This window comes from Sorex araneus, chromosome 11 (assembly GCF_027595985.1).
Source record: "Sorex araneus isolate mSorAra2 chromosome 11, mSorAra2.pri, whole genome shotgun sequence".
NCBI classification, from domain to species: Eukaryota; Metazoa; Chordata; class Mammalia; order Eulipotyphla; family Soricidae; genus Sorex; species Sorex araneus.
Genome location: NC_073312.1, coordinates 9,131,383 through 9,144,333, shown reverse-complemented (window position 1 = coordinate 9,144,333; position 12,951 = coordinate 9,131,383). Strand labels below are relative to the sequence as shown.

General features: G+C 42.1%; 1 protein-coding gene across 3 annotated transcripts in view; it reads right to left on the bottom strand.

Moving 5' to 3' along the window:
* Positions 1-185: 185 nt before the first annotated feature.
* Positions 186-12,951, bottom strand: part of FAM204A (family with sequence similarity 204 member A) — a 35,443-nt gene continuing 22,677 nt past the window's right edge. For all 3 annotated transcript variants that reach the window (XM_055119410.1, XM_055119409.1, XM_055119411.1), the window contains exons 7-8: positions 1,132-1,238; positions 186-821 (exon numbers count right to left, since the gene is read on the bottom strand). In XM_055119410.1, coding sequence (XP_054975385.1) covers positions 770-821; positions 1,132-1,238 — 159 coding nt within the window. In that variant the 3' untranslated portion in view covers positions 186-769. The remainder of the gene's footprint in view (positions 822-1,131; positions 1,239-12,951) is intronic.

Below are 12,951 nucleotides of genomic sequence, written 5' to 3'. Positions count from 1 at the left end.
AGGATCAGAATCAGACACCACACCATATATGGTTCGCCAGGCCCTACCAGAGTAACCCTTGGAGCAAATCCTGAATTTAAAACCCAGAGTAACCCCTTACTACTGCTAGGTACTCCACCCTCCCCTTGCCCCTCCCCTCAAAAAAAACCTGAGAGAAGGCATTTGCAAGGAGAGTTAAGTCATCCTCCATATAATAAACTGTTATTTTTATTATAGTATTTTATCTAAAGGTAGACAAAAGATAATTACTTTACTTGGTGACTAAAATATCAACTTTACTACCTCCAGTAAGATAATTAAACTCACGGAGGCAATAAGAAAATTTCTTGCACTTCAGACTAATTCCTTATAAAGAAATGCCACTCTTGCAGACACAATTTCAGTTGGGCCCAGATACACCGAGGACAGATTTTCAAGAAAGCAAAAGGAGTTCATTGGCTATGCTACAGCATATGGACGCAAAGTGAAATTGATTTTATACTGGGGGACGATGCAAATAAATAAATAAACACACTCTTATCTTCTGCCCGTGTGTAGTCTTAGATTTCCTGCATAGGAACAGAAGGCGCCGTTTCGTTCACTTCAATAGTGAACTCTTTAAGGAAGAAATGAACAGACTTGATAATCAGCACTCAAATTTTATGCTTATTCTCATCTCCTTCTATCAATTTCCAGATATTTGTAACACAGCAGGGGCATCTTCTCAGGAAACCGAGCAGCTGAAGACTCAAGTGGAAACTCGAGACTCAAACGTCTCCACGCTGGCGGGTCACATGTATCCCATGTTGCTTTTGGTTTCCCATCTCTTCTTCGCCTCGAACCTAAAATAAAGAACACAAAGAAATTCATTTCTAAAATAAGTCACGGAAGTAGCATATCTGCCAAGTGCCAAGGGTAATGTGCTAAGTGCCAAAGTAAAACACATATAAATATTTTTTCCACATACTCCCTCAATAACAAGATAAAAATCAAACAATGAAGAAATACCTCCAAATTTACAATCCAGTGCACATTAAGTAAAGCTACAAACAATAAATTGAGTAACAATTATAGGCAATCCAGGACCACAAAATGCATCACTGGATTTGCCCTTAAGTTAGAATCACTACTAAAAATCCTTGCTCAACTTACCCCCATGCAAGCTTCTTCTTTTTTCGAGCAGCCTGTGAATTTTCGGCTTCTATTTTGGCTTTCATAAACTTATGGCAGGCAACTGCTTTCGTAATTTTTACGCCAAGCTACAAATTATTAAGAAAAAGAAAAAGAAATATTGCAACAAATACAGTGACAATGCTGTCTCTGGAAACTTGTGGGTAAGGAAAATCACATCTCCAACGGGGAAGTCTGTGCTCGGGACCCCTGAACCAACCCTAGCGGCAGCCCCCGCACCCCAATTTCCTTTCCACGAGGAGCACCGGGCTCCCCATGGAAATGCTTCCTGACCAAGGCGCCTCGAGGGTCCCCAAGGCTGGGATGAAGATCTACAAGCTATTTCAGCCTTTCAGCAGGCCAAACAGGAATGTACCCCTGATAAGACGGTGCCGGCTGACAAAGACATCAAGTTTCTTTGCTCTGGGCTAGAATTACAGCAACTCAGTATGGTCACACCAGTTATCCCATGCTGATCTGACGCCCTGATTGGCAGTCACAGATGTGATTAATAAAACATGGAGAAGCTAATTACTACTTCACAAATGCACTCTGTATGATGGGCCAGGCGTTTAATTCACTGATAGGAGAAAGCACATAATGATGGGAAGGGGTGAAAGGCTGGCCTGCAGACCACGGTCCTGAGTGTCGCCTCCGTTCCTGCTTGCCCCTATGCCGCCCTGTCCCAGTCCGAAGAAGACCGACCAAAACGAAAGCCTTGGCCCAAGGTCTCCTCAGAGCCTGGAACAGTCTTCGCTGCCATGTCCCAACACCTGAGCTCTGAGGCCAGACCCTACGGCCACCATTCCTTCTCCTGGCTCCTACAGCTGCCTGCAGTCAGCAAGTCTCGGGGTGTGTTCTAGTTGTAGCAGGCTCTGGTATATAAACACAGATCGCGGTGGATGGTCTAAACTATCTGCTGAGCGCCTCCAACCAGCAACAAAGGCTGCAGATCTCCCTCTACCGTCTCCTTCCTTCTCCATCTCTGTGCTCCAGCTGCAGCACACTGGTGGACAACGGACCCCAAAAGCCATTCTAGAAAGCAACAGCAGGAAGCGGCCGTGCCCTTGAGTTCATGTACTGCAGCTGGAATTTTAGGGCAGCAAGGCCCTACAGGGCCGTGAAAGAGGAACATGCGAGCAGAGACAGCAGCTTAGGAAAGGGACACCTGTGCCACCATTTGGCACAGGTGGCATTTTTTTTTCCTATTTATCCCGGAGAACCATTTCCTCTAGGGTGAAACAGTCTTCAAGCAATGACTAGGACTTGTACATGCGAGCAATGACAGATCTGAGTTTTCAGCCCAGGGAAAAATTTATATGAAGAACGAAATGTAAGGAATCGGTCCTAAATGTGAAAATGCAAGCTGGCGACTGGGAGATGAACTTGGCCAAAACAGTAACACACAAAACCCATGATCCTCCCTGGCCAAGCGTTTGGTGCTTGTTCACAGTGTGCCGGTGGGTGGGAAGGACGCTTCGCGCTCGCTGGGGCAGAGGAAGAGGCCCTTAGCACCTCGGCTCCAAGCCCGCCAGAACCCTGTGCCAGGCCCCGCCACAGGCAAGGTGGTGAGAACAGAATCTGTACGATCTCAGGGGAGCAGATGATGCACCCAACTGACCATGTGTGGCAAAATGCAGTGCCCAGTGTGTGTGTGTGGGGGGGGGGAGTGGGGGGTGGGGGCGGGGGTTGGCACATTTCTCCAACTCAGGTAAGAAAATTTAGTCCCTGCCCTGTGCCCTGCCTCCATGTCCACAGAGCTCTGTCTTCTATATGCAAATACAAATTAAAACTATCACCCAGGTTTTTTTTTTTTCTTTTGGGGTCACACCCGGTGATGCACAGGGGTTACTCCTGGCTTTGCACTCAATAATTACTCCTGGTGGTGCTCAGGGGACCACATGGGATGCTGGGAATCGAACCTGGGTCGGCTGCATGCAAGGCAAACCGCCAACCCGCTGTGCTATCGCTCCAGCCCCTATCACCCGGTTTTCCCAGCTTCGCCTGCCTACACAGCTGGCTGACCTATTTAACTTGGATCTGTACTCTAAGCGTGAAACAAAAATGATCTAAACTGTACTTTGCATTTGCTTTGTATTAATAACCACGGAACAAAAATATTTTCTAACTACTATAAATAAAAAAAAAGCCTTGTGGTTGTAACGCTGACACTTCCCAGTCGTTTTCCTGAATTTGGGGGGATGCCGAGAACACTTCCTCGTGTCTGAACATGCGGTGATTTTACTGAAATGGGATTCAATATGGTCATACCTTGGAAATGTTAATTTGTTTTGCAGTGCCAATGCCAACATCATGGTGAAGATTTACAATGTGTGCTTCTTAAGACGTAATACAAGTGTATTTAAACCAGCCCACTGTGGGGCTCTGTGAACTGAGGGCCCCGGGGCCCAGCGTGCGCATTCATAGGCCGGAGCCGAGGAGCTACCACAGGACATGTGTCTTCCTGGTCACCGGGGCACGGCCAGGAGCAAGCCCCAAGCTCTGAGCCAGGAGCAGCCCAGGAGATGCCGGGTGAGCACCTCCCCCCCATATTAACAGTGATTAAAAATAATACATTGTTATTCACTAGAATGTATTAGGTAGATATTTATAGGAAGATAATTATTCTGTGTAATAACTAAGCATAATGAAACACTGGGTATAGAGGCCGAGATTTTTAAACACAAAAGCGTATGTAAAAAGAGGTATGTTTTAGGGCCATATTCTACCTTGGGATAGGTTATGAGAATGGTCTTCAACTGAAAAAAACATTAAGTCGGCCTGATCTATGTACTTTTCAGACACAATAGTTTTACTTGGAATGATAATAAACAGTCATAAGCAGTTTCGTGTCTTTCACTAATTCCTGCAGAGAAAAAAGAAGAAATGTTTGGACATGAAGAAGAATAAGAACCACTTTGGAAGAGACCGTTGAGGAGCAACACATTTTCGTAGACAAGATGACTAACTCCAGTTCTAGAAGATAAAAGAATATCGTGCTATGTTTCAGCATTACAAACAAATAATACAGGCCAACAAGAATCCCTCTCTCGCTTCGTAAAAAGAAAAATGCATCTTCATGCCCAATGTAAACACCACAAAAGCTTGTTCAATGGTTTTTCTATTAAAAAACTGTTTCGGGGTCATCAGATAACTACAGCAACACAATGTGGGAAGAATTTTTCTAAAATGAATAAAAATATATACAGAATTTTTCGCATGTGCAACCAAAGTATCAGCATTTTCCATATAGAACATCCAATATTTTGCTGCATTTTAATTAAGGTGTCTAAACATTATCACAAAGAACTGCAAATTGGTCAGAGCAAGCGGTAAGGAAAATTAAGCTCTAAAGGCTTTTTATCACCATATTTCAGGAACCAAGGGTGTAAAATGTTCTAATTTGGGATATATTAAAAGCCATAAAAGGTCTTTCAAAAAGATTAATGGTACTTTGCTTGGATTTAAGATAAGGGCTTTAGCTGGTTGGAAAAGCAGGGCCCTGGCTGGACCCTTGAGGCATTCATCTTTACAGCCACTTGGAAGATTTGTAAAAGCGTCTGCATAACCTCAAGCAAATGCTCCGCGACATTTTTTTAATTCCTTTCAATTTTACAGGTTTAGCATGTGTAAATCATATTGGGTTGTAAAATAGATATAATGGCACATCTTGTAACATAGGAACCATCTGAAAAGAAACTGTCAAATAAAGTTAGCTTTTCTGGCAAAATCTTGCCATTCGAAAGTTTGCTGATAATCACTTGAAGCATCTGATTCAAACAGCTTAATCTAGCATAACTGTAAATTTCTGATCCATTTCATAAACTATTGTACTCATCTCAAAATTACTAGCTTGTAAGAAGTTCTTCCTCCCTTCTGAGCACTTTCAAGGCACTTATTTAAAAATACCAATTATCATACTTTAACTTTTTATGGAATAATAGGTCTCTATGAAAAATATTTATGCCATTCTCTTTTGTTCTTTAATTAAATGAAAACAGATGTTTTCTGAAGTAAAGCGGAACCATTACTGGAGTACTTAAAGTGTTAAGGTCTTTAATTTTTATATCAGTTTGGTCGACAATTCCTGATTGTCTTTACTCAAGCTCAACATTAATGTCAAGCAAGTTACCTAGGAGACGAAAGAGATCAAAGAGACAAAACCCCCTCCACTGTCTGATTAATCAAGCCTGCAAACAGCTTATTTCTTTTCGCCTGCATGCAAGTATGAAAATGAGATTCTGGGAGCCGAACACGGTGCAGATTTGTCCATTCTTATCAGAACAAAGCCAGCGGCAGCTTATTTCATGGATCATTGGCACTGTCATCAGCCCAACACAGAACGGGTGACAGCTCCTCATTTTGAGGCTTGAACAAAATTAGCAAAAAGTCGGCACAAATTAGCCTCTCATCTTTTTGGTAATATGACATTATTCATTTACTTTTTATCCCATTTTTAATTTTTTCCTTGTCAGCTATCCCTTTCTAGTGTCTCTTGCATGGCATCATAAAATGCCTTCTTAAAAACAAGAAACAGCCAAAGTTGAAAGAACATGCAAAGTTCAAAAAGCAAATAAGGAAATGCATTTCCAAGGACAGAGTGCTGGATTTTTTTTTTTAATAACTTCCCAAACTTTGCACAAATACTGATGAGCAGGTCAGAGCACCAGGCAACCAAGGAGCTCTAGGAAATTGGTAGAACATTCCAATAAAGCATATGCCGAGGTAAAGGGGCTACACTCAAGCTACAACTGAATCTGGCATGTGCTAGGGTGAATGCGAGTGTGTGCACGGGAACAGGTACCCTTCCAGGGTACCCAAGATGGAGAAGTTGCAACAACAGTGTATCAACAATGCCATCGCTAATCATTTAAACTCTGGACTTTACATAACTCGAAGTCTTTTGTCTCTGTAATTACCATTCGCCTACCATCATCTCAAAATGCCCAAGGGTGGGCTTGCATGTGTATATGCTACAAATACCTACTGGTTTACAATGGTAAACAAACACCTACATATTATTTCTTTGCATACCCAACTCTTGTTAAGGCTAGTTTTGACTTCGAAACATGGCCCAATAAATTCTATTTTAAAAATATAATGCACATACATGAGTCATCTTGCAACTTATTAAAAAATATGTATTTGGCTCATGAGATGTGAGAAGATATACACTGATTCACCACTCAACTCTGATTTCATAGTGAAATCATTTATATAATACCTATTTAATAATGACTATTAAGACTTCAAATTATATGTAGATATAGTGTTCTAAAGGAGGGAGAAAAGATGTTATACTGTTGAAATTATTCTTGGATATAGGCAATTTATATTCAAGCAGTTTATTCCATTTATATTGGGGGAGGGAAGCATTAAAAAATTAACCATAAGCTCTTAGATGCTTTACACAATCCTCCTAAGAAAGACAGTTTTTTTAAAAAAAGGAACTGTAGTACTGTTTTCAGCAATTTCTTTATCTCTGTTCTTCTAAGTAAGAAAGCTTATTAACAAGCTTTGAACTTAAAATCACATTTACAATAATGTGCCATCAACAGTTTTATAAGCTAATTAGAAAAAGATTAATTAATGACTGGCTGCTAATAAAATGGCAATCATGAAGAAAGAAACCAAGGGTGCTAAGCTTCAACTACCACCAATTAAGAGCTAATTACAAACAAATTATATATGTGTTTTGCTGTGGGCTTTAATTTACTAAAATGGTTTTAATTAAAAGAGAAAACATGCTGATTAATTGAACTGCAGAAAAAAAATCTACAGTATAAACTGTGCTTTGTCTGTCTCTTTAATTAGACTTGTAACATCTGAAATCGTTTTTTAAGGTTTGTTAAAAGCACAGATAAACATAATTAAAGGAGAGCATAAGAACACCATTCTAGGTGATCATCCCATCAAACCTCAAAGGGTAAAAGAAAACTTCCTCCTGAAAGGATCGAAGCCAGCACACCTCAGAGCTGGAGCAAAACCATCACTCAGCCTCGCTGTGACTTTTCTCAGGTTCAGATGCTCCAAAGTCAAGGCTACCCCTGATTCCATGGAAACAAACACATCTTCCAATTAGAAACAAAGGAACTCGGCCAGGCCATCCCTTACCTGGGCTGTTCAAGCTATTTTCCATACCAATCGTTCATCTATATGAAGTAACTGAGTCACTTCTGAGAATGAGGCTTTAAAGAATTTAAGTGGTTATTTAAAAGGCCCCTGGACTACGGGCACACTTCACCAAGACTCACAGAGGAACACTTAAATACATAACCTCTGGGAAATGACCAAGTTAATGGGTAAGTTCATTCTAGATGCCCTCCCGGCCCCAAGGCAGGGGCCGTCCAGCTTCCCGGTGGCTGACCAGGCTGCTGGCCAGCCGACACTGCTTCACGGAAGGCTGCGCTCCCCTTGGCCTCTCCTGAGATTCTTCCCAGGGCTAATCAGTGACAATACCACAAAGGCAGTGACTCAAAACTCGTCTGTCCAATTGGAAAGAGAAAAAAAATTAAAGACATGAAAAAGGGATGGAAGGCAGAGTAGTAAAATTTCAAACAGATACAGAACTTGGCCAGAGAGTTTGTTAACATCCAATGACTTTGCATGGATTATAATCTTCATGGGCTGGAGCAATAGCTCTGCAGCAGGGCATTTGCCTTGCACGCAGCCGACCCGGGTTCGATTCCTCCGTCCCTCTCGGAGAACCCCGCAAGCTACTGAGAGTATCTCACTTGCACGGCAGAGCCTGGCAAGCTACCCATGGCGTATTCAATATGCCAAAAACAGTAACAAGTCTCACAATGGACACGTTACTGGTGCCCGCTGGAGCAAATCGATGAGCAACAGGATGACAGTGACAGTGACAGCAATATTCTTCATATATCCTTCCTGGTATGAACAACAACAACAACAAAATCAATCTCCTTCCTTCCCATGAAAATAAAGCCTTGTGTGGCCAGAAAGACACTAGAGCAGGCAGTGTACTTGCCATGCACATGGTCCATCTGAGTTCCATCCCTCACCCCGCATATGGTGCCCCCAGCCCCACCAGGGGTGATCCCTGAGCACAGAGTCCGAAGTCAGCCCTGAGCATAGCTAGGTGTGGTCTCAAAAGCAGAACAGGATCTTATAATGTAGCGATTCTAAATGCTTAATGTAAGTGAATCATACCATTTTATGCATTTTTACATGGATTATCCAGTCTTCTGAGGCTGGAAATTAGTAATTAATACAAAGTATTTGCCATCTTTTGAGGGTAGGGTCACAGGTGCCAATGATAATTCTTATAATAGCTTGTTGGAACATACATTAACCTGCACAACTGAACCAACTTTTTTTTTACCTTGGAAATATGGCTGTCAAGAGATTTCTATATTTACAAAGACAGGAAGAGGTGATTGTGTTCTTTGGGTTATAGAATATACCACAAGATCAGCTCTGGTGAACTGAATCTTTCAATACACCTTTGGCAAATTGTGATTCAATCACATGTCTAAAAAAATCAGAGTTCTGAATCTGACACTAATGAGAAACAACTTTAGTCTCATGATGTTTGGCAGTATCTGTATTTCCAAAATTTAAACTAATGCTTTCATTTTTAACTCTAGGTATTATAACGCTCCAGGAACCTTGAAAGATAACACTTTCAAGAACAGTATTATTTGGGGAGTGTGTTTAGGAGAAAAGAAAAGGCAGTACAAGTTCTTATTCCATTAAGACTACCCCATGTGTACAGCAACATAAAATTAGTAAATAAAACAACCAGTGAGAATTATAGTCAGAACCTATTCAGGGAAAATTACAAGCTAAACTTGAACTGGAAAAATTCTAAGCCAGCAAATCAAAAGCTATATAATATGGGGTACAGTTTTGCAAAAAGGCTATTTTATAGATGTTAGATGCAGACTACCTCATCGAAGGTTTATGATCCTTCTTCAGTGAGACTGCCTTCCTATTTTCTCGGACACTGCTCTAAAAATAGCTTTAGTGACAAATAACCTACTTGGATTTAGAGAGCTTAGCTAGAAAACAAATGATTCACCTTAAACTTTGGAATTTAGAAAAGTTCCTACTGTCACTATTCAAGTATTAACAAACTATCAAGATTTCAACATAATCAACATTGTTTTAGAATCCAATAGTTTAGTTTAATATATTTAGAAAAATTAAATTATAATCACACAGAAAATGTATTTTTATCTAAAAATAGCAATATTAAAGTAAGATTTTTATAATACTTGTGATAGCTTGGTTGTTTTCTAAATATATCTCTTGCTCAGCAGCATTAAAGGCTAAAGTCACTGACTTTATTTATTTTTGCTTTTTGGGTCACGCCCAGTGATGCACAGGGGTTACTCCTGGCTCTGCACTCAGGGATTATTCCTGGCGGTGCTCAGGGGACCATATGGAATGCTGGGAATCAAACCTAGGTCGGCCTCGTGCAAGGCAAACGCCCTACCCACTGTGCTATCGCTCTAGCCCCTAAAATCAGACTTTAGCCTCCAAAGAATTTTATTTACTTATTTTTCCCTTTTTATTTTATTTTATAAGTTAGCTCATAATATTTTATTACATTTAATATTTCAAACACCAATCCCACCACCATTACACTTTCCCACCACCAAATTTGGGATGTTTCCATCCCTTCCAAATAATTTTAAAATACAAAATGTTTATCATACTAATAATAGTTATTGAACATTTCTAGCCTTAGCAAAGATGCCAGTAGCTTATCATCAAATATCTCAGCTATGAAGTTCTTTTATAAATTTTTTTTTTCTGCTTTTTTGGGTCACACCCAGCGACGCTCAGGGGTTACTCCTGGCTCTGCATTCAGGAACTACTCTTGGTGGTGCAAGGGGGACCATATGGGATGCCGGGGATTGAACCTGGGTTGGCCACGTGCACGGCAAATGCCCTACCTGCTCTACTCTCGCTCTGGTCCCTCTTTTACAATTTTGAAAGTATCACAATCAACATATCTTCCAAACTGTACAAAAACCATTATGACTATTCTTTCTAGATTACACCAAGTGGTTAGAATGTCACCTTGACATACTGGTGTTTTCAAGGAATTAAGTTTAGTTGGTGCTGCCAAAGACCATTCTATTTGAATTCCCTCGCTGATGTAATCTCCAAAGACATAAGCCACACCAAGCTCAAAGAAAATTCTCTCTTCCCCACACAAATAGAACTGAAAACCACCTGTGTAATGTATCTAGCTATGCAGGCAACTCACGTGAAAAGACAGACTGCGTGAGCTGTCCAGGCTGGCTGTGACTTGCGGCAGGCTCCCGTGAAGATGCCTTGGGGAAAAGCCCCCTTCTAAAGCCGAAGACTCAGTCCCTCTCCAATGTGACATTCGGTGCAAGCTCCTCAGTGAAACTGCCTTTAGCCCTACATTTGAAAATACTCTTCCAACTGCCTTTCACAAACAGCTGTGGCAGGGACTGCAACAGAGACAAGAAAGTGGTCCAGGAAAGCTCACCAGCACTCTGAGGAACAGAACCCGCTCCCGAGCCCGGCCGGGGCCGACGAGGCTGCTCCGAGTACTGTCTGGGTGTTTCCTTAGAGGCATCTTCTTCTTCTGCACCAACGGTCGTTTCGGTGCGACACAGACCTAAATCTGTTTTTCCACTTCCCCCTCCTCTAAGACTGTCCTCCCTGGTGGAAGATTCCCACTGGGAACCTCAACCAGGCCCTGCCGGGATCGACTCCCCCTGAATGCCACTGCCGACCCGAGGGACCCCAATGCAGATTCTCTGTGTTGTCTGTGTCACAGTGAATGGCACCTGCAGCTGTCGGGGGTGTGCCGCCCCCCCACAGGAAGTGCTGAGGGCCCACTCTCAGCGATGGCTCTCCTTGGGGCAACATTTTTCAAAAACACTGATCCCGCCCTCTTGGTTTCTCAGACTTACAAATGTTCAACAGCAAAAATCAGTTTCACTTATTATGAGCTCACTTACTCAGAGCTCGGGAATCTGTGCTCTGGGCAAAGGCTTTATCAGCAGGCCCCAGGTTTCTGCTTCTTGAAAGGAGAACCCGGCACCGACTAGACCCCGTGTACCTGATTTCCAAAAGGATACCTACCGTGTACGCAAGATCCAACTCATCAAGGGTTCCTCTCACACCCACAACTCCTCACTGCTCCAAAATCCCTCCTCTCATATCCATGGTGACTGGCACCACACGGGGATAAATAGGAAAAATTAAATCCCAAACTAAACTGTTTATTCAAGAATTCCATCTTGATTACTTTAGCTATTCTTCACGGGTGCTTAATTAACATGGCATCAGTATCTTTCCAATGTCTGTGTCTGAACAAAAAACACTTTCCAGATGTTTTCCACTTAATACAAGGAAAAGGCTGAAACCAAATTAGTGTTTTTGTCTTTTAATCATAATTTTCAGTCCCCACATTAGATTATGAGTTTATTTCAAGAACAAAGCATTAATTCGCAAGGAAGCACAAGAATATCTGAAGAAAGTGCTTACGAGTGCTGAAAATATCATGTATTCCTGAGGCAATCCTATTTGTCGCCACCCTTAAAATGAAAATATTTCGTATTGAGCAACTCCTGCTTCTAAAATAGCAGTATGACAAAAACACACACAAAACCAGAAACCAGGATCCTTAACAGAAACATTTCCAGAGCCTTTACGGCCGGTGGCCGCCCACTCTGGCGGGCTGTGTCGGGGGCTGAGAGTGGCTGAGGGGCAGCGGCAAGGCAGCTGGATTCCTGTTTCTGGTACGGGGACGCCACTAGCCGTCCGCTCAGGCGCTGCTGATGGCATGAAATCGAGGCTTCTATACATTTATTTTGGGATACTCCAAATTGAGGAAAATTATATCCAACTCTTAAGAGGCCAGGTTTACTGAGAGACTTGCCATGAATGCAGAACAGATTCTACAGCCCCGTAGCTCACTGGCCAAGAATACAGAATAGATTCGATAGCCCAGTATCTAAGCCAAATTTTAGATCTGGGTTGTCAGATCAAGATGAAAAGTGCGATTAATATTTTCAACATGTAAAGGTATTTGGCAACCACCAGAATAAATTGGCTCAAGCAGGAAATAGATACCAACAGGAGGACAGAAAGTAGAGAAGCAGAGTACTTACAGTCTGAAATGATCACCTATCTCTCCGTGAAATGCTTCTAAATTACGTAAGAAAAAGTCCCATTACAGAAAGAGAACTTGAAGACACCAATGAAGTAACATCATCAGTGAAAGGAATAAATATATATCATGTGACTCTGGCACTGTGAAGGTTACAGTATGATTCCCTCCGGAAAGGCCTAAACTTACTCAGGAGAGAACATCAGACAATCAACCCCACACTAAGGTCCACAGGAGAACCAAAGCAGCCTGAGGGGCCACTCCAGATAAAAATAAAGAGACACGACCCAAAAACACACCATCCCAGGCCAGGAGAAAGAAATTTTCTTCTGCTAAAAAGGAAACGAGTGCGGCATCCGACAAGTCTAAAGGTAGCATATAAATTAGAAGAGACGGTAAAGCAAATGTCTGTTTACACTTCAGGTACCTGAAGGGAAAAATACAAATGGAATCTTGTTAAACGCTTTGCAACTGTTCCAGGAGTCGGAAATGATTTCCGATGAAAGTACTTTTTAAAATCTGCTCAACTAGGGGGCCGGAGCGATAGCACAGCGGGTAGGGCGTTTGCCTTGCACGCGGCCGACCCTGGTTCGATCTCCGGCATCCCATATGGTCCCCCAAGCACCGCCAGGAGTAATTCCTGAGTGCAAAGCCAGGAGTAACCCCTGAGCATCGCTGGG